Source organism: Ochotona curzoniae, unplaced genomic scaffold (assembly GCF_017591425.1).
Source record: "Ochotona curzoniae isolate NIBS_2020 unplaced genomic scaffold, NIBS_Ocur_1.0 scaffold_4812, whole genome shotgun sequence".
NCBI lineage: Eukaryota > Metazoa > Chordata > Mammalia > Lagomorpha > Ochotonidae > Ochotona > Ochotona curzoniae.
Window position 1 is genome coordinate 5,426,925 of NW_024467124.1, and position 26,061 is coordinate 5,452,985.

Sequence of the window (26,061 nt, forward strand, 5' to 3'; positions counted from 1 at the left end):
GGTAGATATACAGAGAAGAGGACAAACAGAGAGGAAGATCTTCCATCTGATGGTTCACTCCCCAAATGGCTGCCGCAACGGCTGGAGCTGAGCCAATCTGAAGCCAGGAGCTAAGAACTTCTTTTGGGTTTCCACGTGGGTGCAAGGTCCCAAAGCCTTGGGCTGCCTCTGACTGCTTTCTCAGGCCACCAGCAGGTAGCTGGATGGGAAGCAGGGCTGCTGGAATTAGAATCTGTACCCATATGGGATCCCGGTGCATTCAAGGCAAGGACTTTAACCACTAGCTCTCGTGCTGGGCCCCATTCCAACTTCTGATGTCAGGGGTTCCTAGAAAGAGTTAAGGATGCATCACTTTCACTAATCAGTCAAAGGGACTGATTTATATTGTGCTTATGACAACAGAACACTACTATTTATGTATTGGTCGTCTTCATTGGAGCAAATGGATTTCTGAAATGAATTTGAATTTAAGCTCAGGCTAAATTCAGAATTCCTCACTTGATTTCTTTGTTGATAATTACAATCTCGTGAGATAAGAATATTTGGAGTGATAAGGGACAAGGATGTAGAAAGCAAAGAAATTATGGAGAGGAGGAAAAACTCAAGAAAAGGAAATACATGTGTCTAAATAATATGAATTACATAATTAGGGTGCTTTGGAGCTGTTGGTCCACACCCCTGAGGTGACAGAACAGTGGAAGTGTGATCCTGTCAGCCCCGTGACTGAACACCTGTTACAGCAGTGACTCACAAGCACACACTACTTAGGTGGCAGCTTCAGAGTCAGGCATCCGACAATTGGCCTAGTTTTGTCGTAACAAAAACATTTTTGTGTTCACTTCTAGGAACCAGAGTTTCTTGGCATTATTTGTAATCATAGAATTTATTTCCATACAGATTTTTTATTTATTTATTTATGATACATTTCTATAGGTTCTGGGATTTTTCCCTTCCTACTCTCCAAATCTCCTCCCTCTCACTGATTTCCCCTGTATTACAATAGTACAGTCCTACAAAAACAGTCAGAAGTTCAACATTCTGTTATTTAAGGGTATCCTGACATTGAAGGAATGGACAATGACAGAGTCCAACATCCTATTATCAAGGTATATTTAGGGCCCGGCGCAATAGCCTAGCACCAGGATCCCATATGGGCACTGGTTCTAATCCTGGCAGCCCACTTCCCACTCAGCTACCTGCTTGTGGCCTGGGAAAGCAGTCGAGGATGGCCCACAGCCTTGGCACTCACATGGGAGACTCAGAAGACGCTCCAGGCTCCTGGCTTCGGATTGGCTCAGCTCCAGCCATTGCAGCAGCTTGGGGAGTGAATCATTGGACAGAGACAGAAAATGTTGCTCTCTGTCTCTCCTCCTCTCTGTATATCTAACTTTCCAATACAAATAAACTAAATCTTTAAATATATAATATATATTTAAATATATATATATAAACAAATATTTATATATATATTTAACAGTTTCATTGGGAGTCCATCTTTGATTTGGAAGTAGAGATGCATACTGCATTGTATCTTCACATCTCAATATGATAATCTATTATACAGTTCCCCTAGATGATTATATATCTATTTATGTTTACCAATATTATCTGTTGATCTTGTATCTTGCATAAAGGTTGCCTTACAGCAGAGAGAACAAGTGATATTTGTCCTTTTGGTATTGGCTTATTTCACTGAACTTATGGTCTGAAGTTGGGATCATTTTGTGTCATTTTAGAACTTAACTATGTCAAAATCTATGCATTTAAGCTCAGTCTAAGTTCAAAATTATTTCTAGATTAAAATTCATTTTAAAAATCCATTAGCTACAGCGAAAGCTATTGCTATATAAATGGTGTTGTTCTGTTTAACAAACACAATAAAACATTAAAATCTTAATTTAATATGTAATTTATTTGAATACATGGTTACACGCACTTCACTTGACTGAACAAATGTATTCCCCCATTGTTTGGTTTAAATCACATTTTGTGCATTGATCTTCAACACAAAAAAACTATGTGGAAAAACCATCACCTCTGGGTGTAATAAATTCTCTCTTTGAGTGTATCATGCCCTGGGGGCTGGCATTGCGGTGCAGCAGGTGAGGCAAGTCACCTCCTGTAACACTGGCTTCTCACGTGAGCACCAGACGGAGTGTTGGCTGCTGCATTTCCAATGCAGCTCCCTGCTTAGACACCAGGGGGAACAGTGCAAAGTAGCCCAAGTACTTGGGTCCCTGCCATTCATGTGGGGAGACCCAGATGGAATTCCTGACTCCTGCCTTCAGCCTGGCTCAGCCCCGGCTGTTGTGGTCATTTAAGGAACAAAACAGTAGATAGAAGATTTCTTTCTCTTTGTGTCTTTCCTGCTTTATCTCTATAACTCTTTTCCTATAAAATAAAATTTTAAATTAACGTGTTTTAAAGTAGAAAGATAATTTTATCAAATGTTAACAGTATATATAATAATGATAGGACCATGCAGAACCCAAAGAAAGTCACAGAAAACTTATAAAGTGAGACTGTCATGAAAATGGATTATACTTTTTTTTTTACAACTCTGTAACTCTGAAGCATGGCACACATGTGATATATTTTCAACAGGCATCTGTTTGACTACTAAAAATTTGAAGATTTAAAATTTTAATGCATTTTGATGATTAACAAGTTCAATTTACAATCATGTTCATTTCTTATCTGTTTAGTAAAAGTAGTTATATTAAATTTATAGGTACAATTTCTGTTTTTGTTCTAGTACTTTCTCTAATGACAAAAATGGCATTTGAAATTATTCATGGATTTTCTCAAAAATATCAGGGGATAAGTTATAACATATGCTATTGTAAGAATATTTCATTTTTTGAGCAAAGAAAAAGGTAGCTAACTCGTCTAAGGAAGGCACATGTGTATTTCTCTGTTTCTGATGTGGGTGTCCATTAAACCACCTTAACAAAGGAGTACCTCAGAGTTGGAAGAGATCTTAGAAAAAGTCCATCCTATCTACTTACAGATTCTGGTCCAGAGGTAAAGGTGGTGGTCCAGGACCAAGGCACTCACCTAGAATCAGGCCGTTACCACAAGTCCTGTGCTGTTGGTGCCGTAGGGTTCAAACATTACTACAGAGGGAGGGCACACACTTTTCAGTCATTTAGATAACATTGCTTTCTAAAATGTCCATTGCTCCCATGACTGCTGCCTGCAGGTTCAAGGCCTCAAGGAGGGTGTGAGCTACGTGTTCCGTGTCCGAGCCATCAACCAGGCTGGAGTTGGGAAGCCATCTGACCTTGCTGGCCCTGTTGTGGCAGAAACCCGTCCAGGTGAGCCTTCACCTTCGCATCAAGATTAATCTTATCCATGCAAAATACCAAATTACTTGCTAATGTTCAAAATCATGAACATGTGCTGTCTGACTAATTGGCAAGCAGGACGTTAGCATTGACCATTATTTATTCCCTCACAGGCTCCTCAGGACAGAAGTGAGTCAAGTTTGTGGTGATCCTGAGGTTTTTCTTGTTCACGTGTTAAAAAAGTGAAGTTCTTAATCAAGTTGTTCTTCCTAGACCAACTGTTCTAAGCAAACACTCCTATGACATTTGATATTATAACCTTGTCATAATTCTCACACAATTTCCAATCATCTGGATGGCTGGAACAGCCCAGGTAGCAGGCACAATCCTCAAAGAAATGTAGGATCTATGTAATTGTGGCTCTTCAATTAAATCAGGACTCAGCAAGCCTTTTCCATATTGGACAAAATAGCAAATATTTTTGACTCTACAGCCCCATGATCCTTGTCACAGCTACTCAACTCTGCCATGGTACAAAGTAGCCAAAGATAATACAAAATTAAGACACACAGCTGTGCTCCCATAAGCAGTTATGCATGTAATATGTACTATATACATTATAACATTTGAATTATAATTTCTCATGTCCTGAAATATTAATAAACTCTGATTTTCCTCAATTGTTTGAAAATATAAAAGCCTCTCTTAGCTTGTGACCCATGCAAGCAGAGGCAACAGTCCAGATTTAGCCCACAACTCGTGGCTTGCTGACCTGTGGGTTAAACTAACAGCCGTTCCAACTGAATGCTCTGTGGAGCTCAGGCACCACCCACTTTCCATGGTTGGGTTGGAGAGGACAGTCTTCCCTTTTAGTATGAGAACAAAGTTTACAGTGTTCCTGGGCCACAGAGTTCCAGAGCATTACGTGATTATACTTACTTATTTTATCGTTCAAATTATATCATTTTTAAAGTTAGCATGTATTTAATCTTATTTAAGTTAAAGAAAGCACCAAAAGCAAAAAAGGATAAAAATATTAACTAGGTTTTTTTTTAACTGTATTTAATAGAGAAGTCTTAACTATTTGTTTACTTACAGATAACCATAGTAGGCAGGACTAGGCCCAGGCCAAAACCAGGAGCTGGGAACCCATCCCAGGTCTCCCACATGGGCAACAGGAGCCCAGTTACCAAAGTCATTGCTATTGCCTCTCAAATGTACATCAGCAGGAAGCTGGAATCAAAGACAGAGCTGTATATCAAGCCCAGGTACCTGCCCCACCTGGGAGACACAGCCATCTCAGCTGCTAGGCCCAGTTATCGCAAAGTGTATATGATGTGCCCTTTGAGGAAATGTCTCTACCTTTTGTCCTAGTTCTTCATAACCTATTTTCAGCTACTCTGTAGATGTGGGCCTAATAAACATGACCTTCTTATACAAAAGAGTGATAGGTGTCCAAGGGAGAGCTTTTCTTCATATAAATTATCTTTATGAAAATTCCATGAGAAAGCAGAAAAGTTCTAGAGACATATATACCCAGGAAAAGTGACAAAGAAGCTAGCGCATATCTACATATTCCTGTAGGTTCCAGATCCTTCAGTTGACAACATTGCAGAAACTGATGGACATGCGCAAGCCCCAGGTGCAGTGTCTAGTCTCAACATTTAGATTGCCTTATAAGTAAATTCTTACTCTAATTATGAATAAACCAAAAGCACCCTTAAAGACATAGATTCCACATCTGATGGACTGGAAAAGTTTAAATCAATTACTCAGGCCTAGCATCAGAGTGGCAGATGGCAAATGCATGACATTAACAGACTCAACGCTAAGAGAAAAGGATGCACTGGTGACCTCTTCGGTGAGAGTTTGTTTCAGTGATTTGGAATAAACCATTAAAAATCACTTTTGTGGCTATTCCATGTCCATTGTGTAACTGCAAATAATAGCTGCAGACATTGACACACGAAGCAGTGTCCTATGAACCCATTCAGGAACCACTGGCTCACGGCCCAGGAAAGAATCTGGGGACACACATAGTCAGATGTTGCCCCTCATAGAACTCCGATGACTTCTGGCCTGTTTAATACACAACAGGCACATCCGTTCTTTCAACACATGTTTCTTGAATTCCTAATGCATAGCAGGTGCTGTGCAGACCCTAAGAGCACAGTCATGATGCCATCACTGCATACTAAGCTTAGTAGTTAGTGGAGAATCCAAAGCTTATGACCTGATATGATCAGAGCTTGGATATATAGTCCTAAAACATTTGTAAAACAGTTGTCAAAGGTAAACCCCTGTGAAAAAAACTTCATATAGCCTAAAAGTAGCTGTAGTTATTAATTCCATTAAGTATAAATATACTCATTTACTCACCAATTTATTTTATTTTGGAATGGGGTAGGGTATATCAATTTCAAAATTTTGGTTGTGAAACTTGGATAATGTTTCAAAAGAACGTTTGGGGGATGCATTGTTAAAATTTCAGTTAAAAATAAAGTCTATCATGTAATAGCAAAGCACAAATTAAAAACTAACAGGATACCTCAGGTGTAATTTGAACTGTAGTTAAAAGATAACCATATCTGTCATGGTTAGTAGAATCACTAGTCTCCCTTTAAAGTTAAAAATTACATATATTCAAGTATATAGGGCCCACCACAACTGCCAAGGGCAACTGTGCCAACAACAAGGCTGCGAGGAATGGACTAAGTGTACCATGCTTTACTGAGAACTCCGTTAGTTAGATAAGCTAACAGAAGAAAAGTATTTAGTGTAGTTTTCTTGGTACATAAAATGACATTGTGTTCTTGATACTTAATGTTTTCAAACAGTGTTTGTGGTTGATTATATCAAGCCTGAGGTAGAGGTGGAGGCCAGATGAACCAGATCAGATGGAAAACAAGACAGAGAACTGCCAAGGCAGGGAGGTGATGTGGGAGGCAGCAGTGTTAGGGGTCCAGGATGCAGATATCCCTCCCTGAGAACGAAGCAGCAGGCAGGAGAACACAGACTCCAGCCCAAGCAGGACAGGGTTGCAGGAAGCCAGGCGTGGCCAGGAGGGTTAAGGCAGGTTAGGAGAATGCACTACTGAAAGTATAAAGCTTGGGTTGAGTTGACAATCTGGCATACAAATGCTCCTAATGCCAGTATGTAAAAATTGGTTGACCCAGAACCTGGTAGACTGTGAGGACAGCTATGTACTTTCTCATTGCATGGTGAAGTCTGGAGGATTCTAAGTTAGGAAACTAAGCTGCTTCTCAAAGATAAACTCAACGGATTGATTGAGAAAGCTTACTAACTGCTCTCTTAACTAGTGGGATAGTAGTTCTCAACCTTGGCTGTACATGAGAATCACACTAGGAAGTCTAGAAATCCTGATATCTGGACTCTATTCTAGACCAGTTAAATCATCCCTAAGGTTACTGTCCAGGATGTACATTAGGAGGAAGCTACAACCAGGACCAGAGCCAGACTCAAACCTAGAGAATCCCAACACAAAATGCAAGGGTTTGGGCCTGTATTGGAACCACTAGGCCAAATATCTTCTCTGCTCCTTTGTTTTACAGTTACATTAATTGCTCCTAGATTTTAATATGTGAAAAAATCGGTTCGCCAGATAAACACACCTACTTCCTCTTATTCTGAATAGAATTCTACTTTGCAGCATGTTTTTGCTTTTCAGATACAAGAAAACATCAAGCTGATTTTTAACTGTTTTGAGTGCTTTTAAATTTTCCAAAAGATGGTTTTTATCTTAAGCTCCTGCTTTCTCGCAAGTATATTTATTTAAACTATTTCATTTAATTAACTTAAATCATTTTAATTTATTTTAGTTATTTAATTTAATATTATTTAAGTAATATTTATTTGAAATATTTTTCAGCAACACATTTTTACTCCTTTCATATGCCCAGAATGTAGGCCAATTTCAATTTAATTTCCCATTGTAGGTTTTATTGTAAAAAGCAGTTATTCTACAAAATCATTCTTTAAAATTTCATTCAAAGAATTATGTTACTAATTAAAACCAAATGTTGGATTTTGAAAAGTGATATCGAATGTGTGATGGCATCAAACTTGTCTTATATTTACATAATAATTTTGTTTCAAAATGCATTATTTCTTTGCAATGGTAAGTTATTTTTACAAGCATTATTTTCCAGTGAGAATTGTTATAGAACTCAACAAATATTCACAAATACTAGCATTTAAAATAATTTGATTTTTCAAAAAGCCAGAGAATTACTTGGGTTGTTCATTTGTTTGCTTTAAAGACAGAGTTACAGGAGAGAGAGAGAATCTTCCATCTGTTGGTTCACTGCATTGATAGGGGTGGGCCTGACTAACAGTAGGAGCTCAGTCTGGGTCTTCCTACAGGAGTGGCTGGAATCCCAGCACTTGGATCATCATCTTTTGCCTTCCAGGTGGTGGATCTGAAGCTGGATTGGAAGTGTAGAGTAGCTAGAACTCAAGCCAAGCACTCCTGGACGCAATGTAGACATCCCAGGGATGTGTCTTAACTTCCCATAGCATCACTATAGTTCCAATTATTGCATTTAGAGAGATTCTTTGGGCTGTTGGTAGCATCATTGAATGGAACCTACATGGTAATGCAGTGGATTATGCTGCCTCCTCAGTGCCGGCATCCTATATGAGTGCCACTTCGAGGCCCAGCTGCATAGAGAAGCAGAAGGAAGCGCCCTAAGTGCTTGGTCTCCCCATGTGGGAGACCCATAGGCCATCCTAGGCTCCTGGCTCCAGCTGTTTCAGCCATTAGAGGGCTGAACTCGCTAATGGACGATCTCTGCCTCTCGCTGTCTATCTCTCTGTGCCTGTCTTTCAGATAAATAAGTAAATAAATGGATGTTTTCTAAAAAATGACATTCTTGATTTTTCGGGAAAGCTCAGTTCCAAATTCTGATGTAAATGAATAGGAAGCCCACTGCTTCCTTTTGTTGATACTTTTATCTCATCTTGCCTACTTAACAAAATATTGATCTGTTCTTGCTGTTCAGTTAGACAACTTTCAATAATATAAACCCTACCAAATTTTAAATTTGCATTTTTCTTTCAAAGCTGTTTTCAACCACTGTTACATGTAATTATATATAGAAAATACTAGAGACACAATTCCTACCTTTGTAGAATCCATTCCTATACTCAGCAACCTAACTAACCAGTATCAAATGCTTGTTTAATGAATGTTTTCTAAAACCAAAGGCCAACATGAATCTAATTGTTTTTATGCTGTTCTTTTTTTTTTTTCTGCCTACAAATCAGCCAGTAGCACCCATCATAGCTCAAATTATGTATGAGTTGAAGAAAAGCCTCTCTTTCTACCCTTGTAGATATTGTTAATGCTGTTTTGACTTGATGGGACTCATCAAGCAACAAGCTTCACAAATAGGCACAGCTCTCTGAAATCCTAGTTGATTTCACAGCTTTTATCCCGATCTTACTTGATCTTTCTCCTAGCAATTTCTTAATTTTAAGTTAAAATTTTTATTTCATTTCAAGATTTATTTATTTATTTGGAAGGGATACTAAAGACAGAGAAGAAAGATCTTCTATCCACTGGTTCACTCCCCAAATGGCCACAGCAGCCAGATCTGGACAAGGCTAAAGCCAGAGCCGGGAGTTTCTTCCAAGTCTCCCAAGTGGATGCAAGCAGCCAAGCATTTGGGTCGTCTTTCACTGATTTTCCAGGCACATTAGCAGGAAACTGGGTCAAAACTAGAGTAGTCATGAATTGAACTGGCACCCATATGAAATGCAGGTGTTACAGGTGACACTTTATCTGCTATTCCACAAATTACAGCTCTGGGCCCTAAATTCGAAATTTTAATATGACCTTAAAAAGTTACATTTTTTTTTTCTGAAAGTAGAGATTATCACATTTCTTAGCCTAGAACTCAGCTATAAGATAACGAAATAAGACTGATGGGTTGAAATAAAGACACATGCCGCTCTTGGAGCTTAAAGCTAACATGTTTTCTTTTAAAAGGCAAAGCAACATCTTCTGTTCCAATTCATATTTTCAAAACAAAATCTTCAAGTGCTTTATTAAAATGAACCTTCATAGGTCAGTGCAATGGATTAGGAGGCTAATCTTCTACCCTCAAGCACCAGTATCCCATATGGGCACCGGTTTGTATCCTGGCTGCTCCACTTCCAGTCCAGCTTCCTGCTGTGGCCTGGGAAAACAGTGGAGGATTGTCAAGTCCTTGGGACCCTGGACCTGTGTGCAAAACCTGGAAGAAGCTCCTGGCTTCCAGCTCCCCAACAGCCAGGGCTGGGTCAGACCAAAGCCAGGAAACTAAACTCCCTCTGGATCTCCCATGTGGATGGCAGGGGCCCAGGCAGCTCGGCCACCTTCCCCTGTCTTCCCAGGAGCACAAGCTAGATTGGCAGTGAAGCAACCAGGACTCCAGTTAGCACCCATATGGGATGCCTGCATAATGCCAGTCCCAGCGCCTTCCTATCCTTTAGTTACACCGACTTGGGACCAAATTTGGACATTCAGAAACCTGAACAAACTGTTATTTGATTATTTGCCCTACTTACATGTACATTTACTGCTACACTTTCAAATTTGATTTTTAGGCTGCCTGATAAAATTCCTTTAAAATAGATTACACCTTTCAGTAAATAGATTGTCAGCAGGCCTGAGTGCAGTATCCTGTCTTATTTGCCTTTCTCTGACTATAGGTTGCTGCGACACGGTGATGTCATTATGGAGTGAAGAGCTCTTTACTAAATAATGTCTGTGTGCCTGCATTTTTGTTTTACTGCTTCTCCTCCTGCTGTTATTTTCCTGATTCTCAGTGGGCCCTCTGGTAGGAACTTCTAACCTCCCTGTCTTTGTTAGTCTGACTTACGGAGGTAAACCAGCCTGTAGGCTTTTTGGAACTGTCTGCAGGGAAGTATAAATAGACTCCGAGTGGAAATCTCCAGAGCATGTTCAGGACACCCATGAGTGGACTTTGTCACATCAGCACTGACGCCTAGAGACATGTTTTTCTTAGTTTTGGCTTCTGGGCAAAGTTCCAAATGGGCGAGGTGTTACAGTACAGAGGTTATTTACAAAAGTAAAAGAAAAGCAAAGCTAATGTAATTGTCCATGGGGTTTCATTTTGTAACTCCTTTGAAAAAAAGTCAAATATATTATGTTATAGTAAAATCAATATCCATAGCCTATGCAATGGGTTTCTGGCTGTAAACTTAAGTCATAAGTCCAATATAATAAACAGCAAAGGGGTGGATAATTCATTTCCTTTTAGAAAATGATTACAGGCCACTGGTGCAGTAGCCTAGTAGCTAAGTCCTTTCCTTGCACACCGGGATCCCATCAGGGTGCCAGTTCATATCCCTCCAGCTCCAATTCCTATCCAACACTGTGCTTGTGGCCTGGGAAAGCTGTTGAGGATGGCCAAGAACCTTGGGACCTTGCACCTATGTGGGAGAACCAAAAGAAACTCCTGGATCCTGGCTTCAGATGGGCTCAGCTATGGCTGTTGCAGATGTTTGGGGAGTGAAACAGTGGATGGAAGATCTTCCTCTCTATCTCTTCCTTCTCTGTAAATATGCCTTTCCAATAAAAATAAATAAATCTTTAAAAAATCAAAATGATTATATATTGAACAATGAATAGTTAATATGAATAATCAGTCCTGTTTACAGAATAGATTAATACAATAAGCAAGAAATGTTTAATGAGCATTATCACTTCTCCTTTCTTCTTAACAAAACAGACATACAGAAATTTTCCATTTTTATTCTCCTGGTAACAGCCTTGCAAACTGTGTTGTAGCACTGTCTAAACCTCAACAGTTTTAAGGGTTAGTCTCAAGTTTCAATAAGAATACTGTTCAATGTTTATTTTACAACAGTGTTCTGTAGGAATTGGTCATGTGTCATCAGGAATAGAAATGAAACGTGATCTTCAACTTCCCATGGAGTAAATTTAGCCTTTAAAATTTTATTTATTTATTGGAAAGGTAGCGTGACAGAGAAAGGGAGAAATAGAGGTCACCCATCTACTGGTTCAGTCCCCAAACACCCACAGCAGCTGGGGTTAGACCTAGAGCCAGGAGCTGGGAACTCAGTCATTGTCTCTCGGATGTGAGCGTTACTGAAGCAGAAGACAAGAATTAGGTCCTGATGAGGACCACCCAGCTTTCTTTTTCCCAAGACTGCCTTGATTTCTTCAGCAAGCTGTCAGATCAGCCGATTTTTCTTCAGCCATTAAACAGTGTTGTCTATGGCGTTTCCTTAAAAAATGTGGCACGTGTAAGTCCATTTAACAATATAAAGGTTGACTGCGGATACTTCACACACACCTTGAGCGGTTGTAACTCTTATCTTGCCCCTTTCAAAGCCCTTTTATGTCATGCTAAAGGGTCTCAGAATGACATGAAGTCTTATTGCTTGATATCCACCACGAGCTTCAGTGTCTTCTCTTTGATGCCCTAGGAACCAAAGAGGTTGTTGTAAATGTGGATGATGATGGAGTCATTTCACTGAACTTTGAATGTGATCAGATGACTCCAAACTCGAAGTTTGTCTGGTCCAAAGATTACGTACCCACCGAGGACTCGCCACGGCTGGAAGCTGAAAGCAAAGGCAACAAGTAAGGACTGTGTTCGTTGTAATGATGGATTTCCTTTCCACTATAAAAACATGACAGGAAGCTGTTTTGTGGATGAGTCACTTTCAATACAGGATGAAATTATAAAGGCTGACAGGGTAAAAATCATAACCAATATAAACTAAAAATGAAAATTCTTAGAAGAAATTGCTTCTTAAAAATTCCGGAGGTAAAAATATGTTTGATCAAAGAAAAGACAGTCAAACAGTTTGTATACTTAATATTTAAATGCTTAGTTGATATAGATACTGGCTGGTGAGATAACCTGTTAAAGTTACAAAACACAAACTAAGTCATTAACCCATTCGTATGTTCATTCCATACATTGTGTAACCTGACCTATGGGGGGAAAAAAAATCAAAGGTGGACCAGTTATATATCATTAAATAGATGTATGTTTATATGACATATGTGACATAGGTGGGTAAGAGAGGGTTTTTACCAACCTGGGGAGATTATGCCCTGAGAGGAAATCAGGAAGATCATCCCAGAGGAAATGACATTTAACCTGACATTCCAAGAATGAACAAGCTTTTAACTTGTCCTCGGAAAAGGGGGGCAAGTGCTGCAAATCAAGGCAGTAGCTGGTGTAGATGCCTAGAGATGGCAGAACACAGGTCCATGGACCCTACACGGCTTCAAATCTAAGGAAAATGTTTTATTCTAAAGGACGAAAATAACCTTCAAAGACCTTGGGGAAGATGACTTGGGCATTTACTCTTGCGATGTGACGGAGACTGATGGAATAGCATCAAGCTACTTAATAGACGAGCAAGGTAGGTTTGGTGTTTTGTTCCCAAGCCTAATGTTGCATTAGTTTCTCAGTAATTCTCAAGTGACTTTTTTTTGGTAGTTTAAGGCTTAATTGTTTTTGTTTCTCCTTATAGAGCTGAAACGTTTGCTTGCTCTCAGCCACGATCACAAGTTCCCAAGTAAGTGTTTATAATATTTTCAGAGATTTGAGGAGCCTTAGCAAAAGGGAACCTCTAGAAATGTTCAGATGGCAACTCTGATGGGAGTAAGAGAAGAAGGCAATAGCCACAGATACACATTCTAGAAGTGAAGCTTCTTTCTTTGCCATAGTTCTCAGACACAGAAACAAACATAGAAATATATTATCAGAATTCATAATATAGAGAAGTGCCAGGCTTACATGAGTATGACATCTGCATAATTAAGTTCTTTACTTCTTGCCTTCATATTCTGAAGCTGTATAAACATCTTCTAGATATATTCATTTCCTTGTCTTTTGGCAAGCTAATTTCTTCTTAAGTAATGTTGGCACTTAAAAGAAGAGTCATATTTCTGATTAAGGACAGCCAGAGATAGTACCTACTGTTTTGCCTTCTTGGAAAATAAGGTGATGACTCAGTCAGAAAAACAAACCTTCTCAACTATCTACAAACCCTTAAATGATGCACATTCCACCTGCAAGATTAATTGCACAGTTGACACCTAAGAGAATAGAAGGAGCCTAACGTGAGTGTCGGAAGGTTCCATTGGCCTGATAGAGTTCCTGCCGCTAGTGAGGCATCCAGAAGCTACACTCTAGAATTTGAGAAAACAAAAACTGAGAAAATTCTTTCATATATAGCATTTTATTCTTATAAAGCAAGAATTTTAAAGAATTTCTTAATTCATAAACTATTTCACTAATACCAGAATTTCAAGAACCCAGAAAGCTATATAACTCTATCCCAGATTGTAAGGAAATCTTTGTATATCTGCAGTTTTTCAAGGAAGAGGGGAGGCTGATTAAAAATCATGCCTGCTGCATCATTCTGAAGGAGTGACTCATTGGTGGTGAGGCCACATGTTGGATAACATTGGCCTCAGCTGTAATGTTACCAAAATTCACTTTGTTCAGAGCATGGTATGCCTATGTGGTATGAGCGTAGGGCATGGACTTCTGAATTCTCGGGGAGAAACATCCCATGGCATTAGGTTGGTAAAGTAATGCCATTAGCAATGTTCTAAAAGTTAATTCTGAAAAACTGTATAGAAAACAGAAGCTTGATTTATACTTCCTTTGTTCTGTATGAGGCACCTTCAAAAGGTTCTTGAAAAATGCTACACATAGATTTCAAAATGTTTTTGCACCAAAATAAGCTTATATTTTAATTTTATTTTCTCATTAATTCTTCAAGTACCTTAATTTTGACTCACTCTGTGAAACTGAACAACTCACTTCTATCTGCCTGTGCATTGGTGTTTTTTCCAGGAAAGGTAATGGCAATAATTCATAGCGCCTACCATGGCGTTAAAAGATAATAAATAGGTTTTTGATTCCTGAATTCTTCAGGAAAACTTTAACATTAATTAGGCTAGAGTGGTGATCCCAGAAGAAGCCACTGCTCATAGCACGACCATCCCAAAGCTCCGTGGAGTCTGCTCTCCAACATGGGGTGAATGGAGAGAAGCAGCAGTTTCTATGAACCACTGTCTTTTTAGATAAGCACAGATAAGTGTTTAGGCAACAACTGGTTCAAATAACATCCATATTTTGCTTAGAGTGAGATGAGTGAAGACAGCCTATCAGTGTTGAACTCAGAACTTCCTTGGAGTTCAATGATCTCATGGACATGGAGACAGGATTAATTAAAGCGGTTATAATTGCCTAATGCCAGTATTATAGTTTTCATAAATCTAAGGACTCTAATTGCTGGTCCTGGGGCTGGGGGTACCACTCAGGTGTTCTTGTGTAAGAGACCCACTGTAGTAGTATGGCAGGCACTGAGAAAAACCCAAAAATATGTTGAAAACCTTGACAGGCAGATGTGGATCTCCCCACCTAGTGCTGCCCTTTGGGGCAACATCTTAGAGATGACAGTTCCAGTGCTTTTCAAAGATCTGATGATAAGATCAAAGAGACATAACTAATCCTCAATTTATACCCACTTCCTCCTTGTAAATGCTGCCAAGCGAAGTGATTCTCTCGAGACTGTAAGCTTTTCAATAGTCTCATTTCTTACCAAACGCCAGAGTCTGGTGCTCCCTTATCCTTTGGCATGGTAAATTCTCTCAGGATAAGCTGTTTTCAAAATTATTTTAAAAGCTCCTAACACATCCGTAACCTCCAAATAATGTATTTCCCTGGAGCGAATTAACTGCCAAAAGAAAAGCATTTAAAGAAATTTGCAGCAGAGAAAAAGAGTGGAGGAGTAGAAAGCTAACAATAGGAAGTTACATGGTCTGTGTTGCCAGCATGGATGCTAAGCGCCGTGTGAAGAGGAAGCTTTTCGGCCAGCAAAAGGTATACTTCAGTGTTGTCAACCTCCTACATCATCCCTCCGCATGGGTAGACATTGGTCACTGCTCACCTTGTATACTATCCAGGTGCAAACATATACAAGAACACAGAAACAAACATAGATGTTTTTGTATTTCCCCTTAGTTGTCAACATATTATATTTTACAGTTTGATGTTGTGGGATGTTGTTATAGCAACTGGAGGAAGAAAAAGGTGCCAAATTATTAATAGCCCTACATTAGTTATAGGCAAGCTCTTTCTAGGGTAATTAAATAAACTCTCCACAGTGGCCTTAAAATGGTCAGTCCCATGATTATTTGAATTCAGGGGTAAAGAACGTGAGGCTCAGAGAGGTTAAAAAAAGTAGATCAGGGGGCCGGCACAGTAGCTTAGCAGCCAACGTCCTCTCCTTGCATGTGCTAGGATCCCATATGGGCGCCGCTTCTAATCCCAGTTGCTCCACTTCCCATCCAGCACCCTGCTTCCCTTCCCCACAGATGGCTGACCAGGTTTTCGGGCAGCAGAGCCCTGCTCAGGCCACACAGGGAGCTGGAGCTTGGCTGCCCAGGCGCACCTGACCGCTGTGCAGGTGTGTGGCACTCCAGCTTAAGCAGCATCAGACACAAACTCTCGGGAGTTTCCGATATGTCCTCCCGCAGGCTTGAAGCCGGAAGACATCTTTTCTCACCATCCCTGCTGTCAATTGGATCAGACTTTAAATGAGGCATTTTAAAATCCCTTCAGTGTGGAAAGTGACTGTTGAAACAGTATGGCCATTGACAACAGATGTTAAGTGCTACCATGTCTTTACAACCGGATTTTTTTTTTTAAAAATCGGTTCAACATGTGGCAATTCCCCCGTCACTTCACTCCGGATGCTCACATGCAGACATCTGGAACCTGTGGACGGTGTCTAAGACAGCAAGCGGGGAGGGGGCGGAGGCCTTGGCAGAAGTGCTTAAACCAAACATTGGATATGCAGAATTCTCCTGGGTTACCTGGCTAGGTCCTGAATGCGGTCACGTGGACCCTTTGCAGAGACAGGGAGAGCTGACGGACACCACAGACAGGAGGCAGTGCCGAGAGGGACAATGAGAGCAATGCCGCCGCCAGCTGAGCAGTGCCAGCAGCCATCTGAAGCTGCAAGGGGCAAGCTTCCAATGCATATTTAAACTGCATTAGCTCTGCCGGGCACAAAGGCTCAACTGGCTAAGCCTCCCCCTTCAAACACCAGAGTCCTATACGGGCACCAGTTGCTGCTTCACTTCCCATCCAGCTCCCTGCTTGTGGCCTGGGAAAGCAGTGGAGGATGGCTCAAAGCCTTGGGACCCTGCAGCCCCGTGAGAGACCCAGAAGAGGCTCCAGTCTCCTTCCTGGCTTTGGATTGGCACATCTCTGGTCATTGCGGCTGCCTGGGGAATGAACCAGTAGACAGAAGGTCTTCCCCTTCTCTCTCTCCTCCTCTCTGTATATCTGACTTTCCAAAAAAAAAAAAAAAATGAATCTTAAAAAAAAAAAAGACAGTAGATCAGGACACACAGGGATGCAGCTCAGGTGACCTGACACTGGCTGGAGCCTGTTGCTTTTGCCACATCCTGGGCTGTCTACATGTTCCTGCTCTGTCTGTTCTCTGCCTCGGAGGTGATTCAGAGTGGCCAGCATTCTCCAGATGAAGTTTTTGCAGCTTAGGGAGGATGGCGAACATTAAGGAGACTGGAAGTTTCCAGGAGAGCCCAGCCCTTCCTTTCCATCACCACTGCAGACTTCTTAGGTAACAATATTACTAGTACATTAGGTGCTACAGAATGGGATCTCCAGGCTTTTCTAGAAGAGACTGTACTTCCCAGTCTCCGCAAGACTCGTTTGCAGTAAGCATGAATATCCCGTAGGTAGAAAGCTTCGCCTGTACTCTTGGCACCTGAGGTGTGCCCTTTCTTTTCTTGACTGAAAGAAACACCGCACTCACCTGGAAACCCGTCAGTGTTCGGCAAAGTGAACTACTAGGGCCAAGAGGAATGTGCAATGCCCAGGCTTCTCTACAGGGAAACCCGGGGAGGAAGGGAACTAACCTTGAATCCTGGTCACTATTCAGAACATCTGAATGGATCCTGCCACCGTACTGTTTTTTTACTGATGGCCCTCTAAGACCTATGGTAGCCATATTAGCATGTGGGGGGCACAAGGCTTAAGGGACAGAGTGACTGCCCAGGATCACAGTGGGCTACAAAGCACAGCCCCCGTGACTGATGGGGGGCCCCTCTCAGTTCTGAAACAGAACGGATCCATCATTTCTCCTAAAGGAAGTGAAGGACTGCTAAAATAGGAGAAACAACTATTTCCCCCCCCCCCCCCCCCCCCCCCCCCCGCAAAGTACACGCTGCAGTCATCTCTGTCACAATCATGGTTGAAGGAACTTTTTTTTTTAAAGATTTATTCATTTTTATTGGAAAGTCAGATATATAGATAGAGGAGGAGAGACAGAGAGGAAGATCCTCCTTCTGATGATTCACTCCCCAAGTGACCGCAAAGGTCGGTGCTGCGCCGATCGGAAGCAAGGAACTCTTCCCGGTTTCCCATGCGGGTTCAGGGTCCCAAGGCTTTGGGCCGTCCAAGGCCACAAGCAGGGAGCTGGGTGGGAAGTGGGGCTGCCGGGATTAGAACAGGTGCCCATATGGGATCCCAGCACGCCCAAGGTGAGGACTTCAGCCACGTGGCCACTGCACCAGACCCGAAGGAACCTTTCTAAAATATTTTCAAGTTACAAGAAATTTACAAGCCAATTTTGAGAGATACCAACCAACTTTTAAAATTTTTTCTAGATTTGAATACCTTAAGTGATACAGGCCTGGATCGGAGATACAATGTGCTTCCTTTGCTGTATTTAATATACCTCTTTGTAGGACTCCCTTACTTGCCTCTGAAAATTTGTTTGGTTTTGGAACTAAATAGAACTGGAATAGTGTTGGATTGAATAGTGTTTCAGTGACTAGCTAATTGTCCCTTGGGATCGTGAAGAAATTTCAGGACCTTCCCAGCAATTACCAAACACTGGATGCTCAAGTTCCTCAATTTGTATATAGTCTAAGCATATCCTCATATTCTTGAAATAATCTCCAAGTACTTTTAATACTTAATACAAAGCAAATGCTATAAATGCTTGCAACATGGTGTTTATTCAAGGAAAAAATAATTTACACTTGTTTGTACATATGAAAATATTTTTACAATATTTTCACCCCATGATGTGTTGAACTGGAGAAGTGAAAACTATAGATATGAAGGATTAATTGTTTAGTCAAAATTCTGATTTAAATTCATTAAAACTCTGTAAAACAGAGGTGAATTGTTTGGGGTAAAAAATAAAAATTAAGTCTTTGCTAAATATTTTAAGTAATTAGAGTTGGAAAGTGATTTACTTTTGTTTAATTCCAACGATACGACGTGACCTCCCTCATATAACATAGTTTGCCACTTACAGACCCTGGGCTAGAATCTCTCATGGTTCTAGCTAGAACTCTTTCATCAAACCTGATTTTTGCCTCTGAAGATACCTAACCAAAGCTACCATGGAAAGTCATGTTAGTTTAAGTGTCCCTAGCAGTAAATTCATCCTCCTCATTTTTAGAATTGCGGCAACTGTGATTTGTTGAAAATCAGCTTACCCAAATGCCAGTCTCAGGATGAGAGCCCAGGTCTGTCCCTCAGTGGCTCACCTTTCCTGCAATGCTGTCACCCCCAGGGGGCTTTGCAAAAAGCAGGCGCTACAACCCCATCTCTACTGACTGTGCCAATAGAGTTGGTCATCAGCATCATTGCTTACTCTGTTTCTTTTTGTTTCTCCTAGCTGTTCCGGCGAAATCAGAATTGGCAGTTGAAATCATGGAGAAAGGGCAAGTGCGGTTTTGGATGCAAGCTGAGAAACTCTCTGGCAACGCAAAAGTCACCTACATATTCAATGACAAGGAGATCTTTGAAGGGCCGGTAGGTTTTAGGCTTTGCATTTTTAAATATGTGATTGTGGAATATACTGTTTTGCAGCTGTGTTAGAAGGGAAAAAATTATCAAAAACACTCAGCGGTGAGTTGGGAATGTTCATCTCATTTCACGTGTTAAAAACAAGTGAAGTGGGGCAGGGACTCAGTGCAGCAATTAGGATGCCTGAATCTCATTGCAGAGTGTCTGGGTTTGAATCCCAGATCCTTTGCTTCCAGTTCCACCTTCCAGCTAGTGTGCACCCTTGGAGGCACCAGGTGGTGGCTCAGGGCCAGAGAGTCCCTGGCTTCACCCTTGCCTAGCTCTAACTGGTACAGGCATTTAGGGAGTAAACCAGTGGGTGGAAGATCTCCTCATTCTTTCTTTCCATCCCCCATTTCCTCTATCCTTCTCTTTCTCCCTTTCATATAAATAAAAAATAAATTTAAAAAAATTTAGATGTGAAGGGAAAATACAAATTTTCCATATCCTATCATTAAAACTGGAACATTTACGAAAATGAAAGGGGATTCTGTTAATTTTCCCAGGACAACAGTCATGAATCAAGCAGGTAAACTAAGATGTGTGAGGTTACTTCAAACGTTTATGGAAAATGGGCCCAGCACAGTAGCCTAGTAGCTAAAGTACTCACCTTTGCACACTCCTGTATCCCATATGAGCCACCAATTCATGTCCCGGCGGCCCTGCTTCCCATCCAGCTCTCTGCTTCTGGCCTGGGAAAGCAGTGAAGGACAGCTCAAAGCCTTGGGACCCTGCACCCACATGGGAGACCCAGAGGAAGCTCTTGGCTCCTGACTTTGGATCAGCTCAGCTCCGGCAGTTGCGGCTACTTGGGGAGTGGAGTGCATCAATGGGTGGAAGATCTTCCTCTCTGTCTCTCCTCCTCTCTGTATATTTGACTTTCTAATTTAAAAATAAATAAATATTTTAAAAATATTTATGGAAAATGGAATTGGAGGTAAGTTTAGGACAAGCATTTGGTACAGTGATAAAGATGGCCCCTTGAGATGCCTGCATCCCAAGTTAGAGTGCCTGGGTTCAAGTTCAGACTTCACTCCTGACTCCAGCTCGCTGCTTCCACCCCAAGAAGGAGCGGCTGTGACTCTCAGAGTTGTCACTGCCACCTGTCTTCAACCTGGTCCAACGTCAGCTGTTGTGCATATTTGAGGAATAAACCAGCAGATTAAAGGTTTCTCTTCTCTCTCCCTGCTTTTCAAGGAATAAATAAAATGTTTAAAGTATAAATTTATTTTAATGAGAGAAGTTCTGAAATCCATGCAAACAAAAAATTTCCAAAAAGTTCATAGAAAATGTGTATTATGAAAACTCTATGTGTGTTTCATAATATTTTTAAGTAAATATCTTATTGCCAATGACTTTGTCACAGATTCTGCTCTCCAGGATCCTTCAATGTGATCTTGAGGGCAATTGGCTAAGGGAATAGAGTAAGAGTCCTTTTTTGGAAAAAAATGTTTTAATTTATTTTTATTGAAAAGGTAAATTGACAGAAAAGAAACTCAAAGAGAGACCTCTTCTTTCTGTTCATTCACTCCCAAAGTGGCCACAATGGCCAGAGCTAAGCTGATCTGAAGCCAGGAGCCAGGAGCTTCTTCCGTGTCTCCTACATGTTGCGCGGTCCCGAGACTTTGGGCTGTCCTCTACTGCTTTCCACCAGCAGAGAGCTGCTGGGAAGTGGAGCAGCTGAGACACAGACTGTGACCCATATGGGATGTTGGTGCTTGCAGGCAGAAAGGATCAGCCAATTGAAGCATAAGGTTTCATAATTCAAATTAACCCATCTTTTAATTCTATCTTCCTGTGAATAATTTGAATTCTCCTTCTGATGGCCACTAATGAAAATACAATTGCTCTCCCAGGAGGGCAAATGAGCCACTACCCTGTCCCTGGATTCACGGCATACCCCTGCATCTTGGTAAACACGGTGAACTGTTATCTGTCCTCTAAAACACCAGAGCTTTGTACATTTCAAAATAAATTGCTAGAAAGTTGCAGTTTGTTGATATCTAAAATCCCAACAGAAACTTAATATAGTATGTGGAAAAAGTGTCCTCTTGTTCCAGTGGCTAAGGAAAACGCAATATGAATGTATTTCAACAGTTCTCTGGATAAAAATGTAGTATATCCTACTGTAAAAAACTACAAAGATTAGGATAAAGATTCAGCTAAAACATATTCTTACAACTTTTTATGTACATGTTAGCATATACTTCTGGACTTTTCTCTACCCTTCAATGTGTACATACCTGTGTCCTATTTACCTAGATGAGTATATATATATATATATATTTTTTTTTTCCTTTGTTTTTGACAAAAACCCCATTTTTCGATGGAGTTATGTCATCTTAGCTGCTTGTCCTTTACACAGACATCTGTAAGGCCACAATCAGGCCAACATGCAGTATAACTGGAGGGTTTGGGTCTGTGGGCTCTCTCTCTTTCTCACCTGTGCTACCATGGATATACATGAAAAGCTGTTTTTAAAACATCTGAGGCTTCATTAGTAATGAATATGAATAACATAAACAGTAGGACTGTATGATTATGTTCCTTATCAGTATATTCAAGGGGACTTCATGGGAAAACACACTTTTAAAATAACCTTATTTTGATGTGCAACATTTGTACATACTTGCACTTTTTAAAAAGAATACATACTTGCATTGAACTACTGCCCTGACCCAACCCTGCTAATGCCAGATGTTTGGGAAAGTGAACTACAAAGTAAAATATCTTTTACTGGCATTCGCATGCTCTCTCTCACTTTCAAATAGTATGAAAATAAATCAGTAACATGGTTTTTTTTAAGGATTTACTTGTTTGAAAGACAGAGTTAAAGAGTGAGAAGGTGAGAGAGATCTTTCATCTGCTGGTTCAGTCCCCAAATGGCTGCAATAGCTGGAATTGGGCTGATCCAAAACCAAAACCAAAACCAAGCTGCTTCTTAGTCTCCCTTGTGGGTGCGTGGGCCCAAACATCTGGCCCATCCCTTCCACCTTCTCAGGCTATTAGCCAGGAGCTGGATTGAAAGCAAACCATGTGGAGCAAACAGGGACTCTATGATGGACTATGTCAATCAGTGGATTCTTCAAAGACCTCATAGTGCTTGGAGTGGCAGTGATTCATAACTGTTGAAATATCAAAACCACTTGAGCAAGAACCTCGGAGCATACCCTACATCCGGGACCTGGGGAGGGTGGGAAATTGGGTGGGCCTTCTCCCTTAATACCCCACTTTAAACATGAAGGAAACAATATGGAAATAATAATCATACCCACTTTTCTATAAAAAAAATCTGATTATAAGTGAATTAAATGTTAAAAAATTTAAAAAAAAAAGAAAGAAAGCAAACCAGCCAGAACTAGAATCAGTGGCCATTTGAGATGCCAACACCAGAGGGGGAGGCCAACCCCAATAAAATGTTTTGTTTTGTCTTGTTTTGTTTTGTTTTGTTTTTAATGTGACTCACAAGGTAAAATGAGAATCTAAAAATGTTTGATGCTTTGTGACATGGGATAATGAAACTTTCCTTAGATTTGAGAAATCAAATTTCAGATATATTACTCATTAATTATAAACTGGATCATATGCAGTTGTTCTATATAGCATTTTCCTTTTCCCAAGTACAAAATATTAAAGTTGTCAATAAATTTGATTAAAATTACAACTCTTTGAGGTTAATTTTATTTCATCAGGCTTATTGTCATAAATGTAAAATATCGCTCCCTCTGTATTTTCCTTTTTACTTTGAAGAAATACAAAATGCATATTGACCGAAACACTGGCATAATTGAAATGTTCATGGAAAAGCTACTGGACGAGGATGAGGGAACCTATACTTTTGAGATTCAAGATGGAAAAGCCACTGGCCACTCTACTCTTGTTCTCATTGGAGATGGTGAGTATTCAACAGAACGTTAGCTTCTATCTGAACTCTAGTGTTCAAGATACAGTTTTTCAATGAATGCTTTTCATAGTATTTCATTGCATAGACATGAAAGGTAACTTAGAATAACAAAAGATTTATCCCTGGCCACAGGCAAGACTGCACATCATTTATATATTAAATGAGTATTACTAAAATTCTCCAGTGAGGAAGATTGCAATATAACCAACACTGTATATATCTCAGAAATGAGCCATAATAGTGTTTTATGTTTGTGCTTACTTTAAATTACTTAAATTGAGAAGAAAAATACTGTAGAAGTAGTATATGCCAAACCTATTCATCATATGTTATAAATGGATCCTAGCAAATAGCAGCCATGAAAACTACCAAGCTTTAAAATGTGGCATTTAACTAGCAGGGAAGAGTTGGCAAGCCCTTTCTGTTCAAGCCTCCAGTACTAGTTCACAGTCTTCCACCTTGCGGACCTCAGATGAGTCACTTAGCCTTTCCAAGCCTGTGTCTTCATCCATCAGATGAAAATCAGCAGGGCCCAATGTATGTGTGTTCTTGTTATAATGAATATAGATCGCTTAGCACAATGGCTGACGCTTGCATCTGTGCTGCTCAACTCAGTCTCTTACTTCTTTGCTTTTCAATTTCCAGTTTATAAAAAGCTCCAGAAAGAAGCTGAATTCCAGCGGCAGGAATGGATTAGGAAACAAGGTAAGAATAAGTAGTAGGCAACTGACCAACTTCAGTTATTACTACAAAATATTCTAAGAGAATTCCCATAGCAAATAAAATGAATCTTGTCAATGTTAATATCTAATCAATAAAAATAATTGAAAATATTTTTGTGCAAAATGTGGATGTTAAATATTTAAAAAGAAAATCTACATTTAAAAAAAATTTGACTTTGGGTTCGGCACGGGAGCCTACTGGCTAAAGTCCTTGCCTTACACGTGCCAGGATTCTATATGGGTACTGGTTCAATCCTGGCACCCCCACTTCCCACCCAGCTTTCTGCTTGTGGCCTGGGAAAGCTGTCAAGGATGGCCCAGCACCTTGGGACCCTGCAACTCACATGGGAGACCAGGAAGAGCCTCCAGGCTCCGAGCTTTGGATCAGCACAGCTCCAGTTGTTGCAGCCACTTGGGGAGTGAATCATTGGACAAAAGATCTTCCTCTCTGTCTCTCCTCCTCTCTGTATACCTGACTTTCCAATAAAAATAAAATATATCTTTTAAAAAATTTAACTTTAAACATAAACCACCTTTAGATTTAAAAATGAGCTTTGATTTTGCATTGATAAATAGACTGGTTACTTGGTATTGTTCACATTTTATAGGTCCACATTTTGCTGAGTATTTGAGCTGGGAAGTGACGAGTGAATGCAATGTACTGCTGAAATGCAAGGTAAGAAATGGCTAATTCAAATGAAATAAGAACAAACTAGAATGTAATGACAAATAAGACAGATTTTTTTTATCTCCATCATTTTAACCAAATGGTCACATTGTTAATGTTGACGGTTACTATACCCACTGGCTGGTGGGAAACATATAAAACAACACAGAAATGCTGGTAGTCAGGATGATTATTCATATTTAGTACCCCTGATTTAGTAAACAAGGACCCAGACTGTTATTTTAACTACAGGCAAATGTTCCTTTTCTAAAATGGTTAGAGCCAGGAGTGTTCTAAAGTTTGCATTTATTTGCATTTTGGAATTTTTGCATATACATGAGAAAGCTTGGTTTGGGGGACCCACGTCTAAGCATAAAATTCACTTATGTTTTATATGTACCTTATGCACATAAACTAAAGGTAATTTATACAATATTTTTAATAATTTTGAACATGAAGCAAAATTTCATGGTTTAGAATTTTTCTCTTAATGTATCCTGCCAGCACTGAAAATGTTTCCAATTGTGAATTTCAGATTAGGAACGCTCAACCAACGTTAACCTCTAAGACTCTGACATTGCTCTTGTTTTCAGCTAAGTGTGCCCCCTGAGCGGTAGATCTGCTCCAGAATCCTGGCTGCAACCTTGTTCTGAGGAACTTTCTACCTAAATTGCAGGACTGGCATGGCAGTCCCTTTGAGCACTCGCAGGGGGTGCTGCAATTCTGAACTGTTCTGCTCCCTGGCAGGGAGAGGTTTGGGAATGAGTCAGCAGCTCACAGAAATGGTCTTACACAGCTCTTGAGAATTGTCAGGAGAAAAGAAAATGTCTGTGCTAACATTTTGAAGTACCTTTTACATTAGCATATGGTGTTTAATGAATCATTGAAAATGTCTTCAACAAGGATCTGTTGGATGAACTTGGAGTGTTGAGGCCATATGATTGACAGTGACTCAAGGTGGAAGCATAGACTTGGCTTTGGACGTGTAATTATTCTTAAAAACCCAGGAGTCCCAGTCTCTGTGAAGGCTAATGCATTACAAGAAAGTGTGCTTTATCAGAAATATCTAAGAAAATCAGTTCCAGATTTTAGCCTGTCAGGAAATGATAGAGCTTCAAAATCTTCCTCAGAGAGCAGCTGCAACCCTCACTCTATCAATTTGGCTGCTCACTGCCATGTTGCCCATATTCCCTTTCAACTGCACACTGCCCATCCCCTTAAGCTGTCCCTTTCCCAGGGGCCTACAGGCCCCTGCTCCTCCAGCACTACCTGTTGTCTTCTGGAAGGTGAACTCTGTCACACTGTTTCCATGGATTTTCTCATAGAGAACCAGCCCCTTTCCCAGATTGCAGTCGACCAAGGGCAGCCCCAAACGGGTTATGGGTACTCACTCAGAGTGTATTCATGCTGTTCCAGCTTCTTGGACAAAATTTCATCTCAAAGTTCCATCTCAGTTATCTCTATGAGGCCTGCCCCTTCTCATTCCAGGTAGAAAGAGCCATCCTTTATCTTCCCATGAGCATTTGTTGTTTTATTATTATAGCAATTTTATGCACATTTAGCA

The 26,061-nt window shown here is 40.4% G+C and overlaps 1 protein-coding gene across 1 annotated transcript in view; it reads left to right on the top strand.

Annotated features, from left to right (window-relative positions):
- Positions 1–26,061, top strand: part of MYOM1 (myomesin 1) — a 123,737-nt gene that overhangs the window by 82,089 nt on the left and 15,587 nt on the right. The window contains exons 22-29 of the mRNA XM_040970565.1: positions 3,203–3,317; positions 11,766–11,922; positions 12,610–12,716; positions 12,828–12,872; positions 19,035–19,171; positions 22,955–23,099; positions 23,754–23,813; positions 24,439–24,506. Of these exons, the coding sequence (XP_040826499.1) occupies positions 3,203–3,317; positions 11,766–11,922; positions 12,610–12,716; positions 12,828–12,872; positions 19,035–19,171; positions 22,955–23,099; positions 23,754–23,813; positions 24,439–24,506 (834 nt within the window). The remainder of the gene's footprint in view (positions 1–3,202; positions 3,318–11,765; positions 11,923–12,609; positions 12,717–12,827; positions 12,873–19,034; positions 19,172–22,954; positions 23,100–23,753; positions 23,814–24,438; positions 24,507–26,061) is intronic.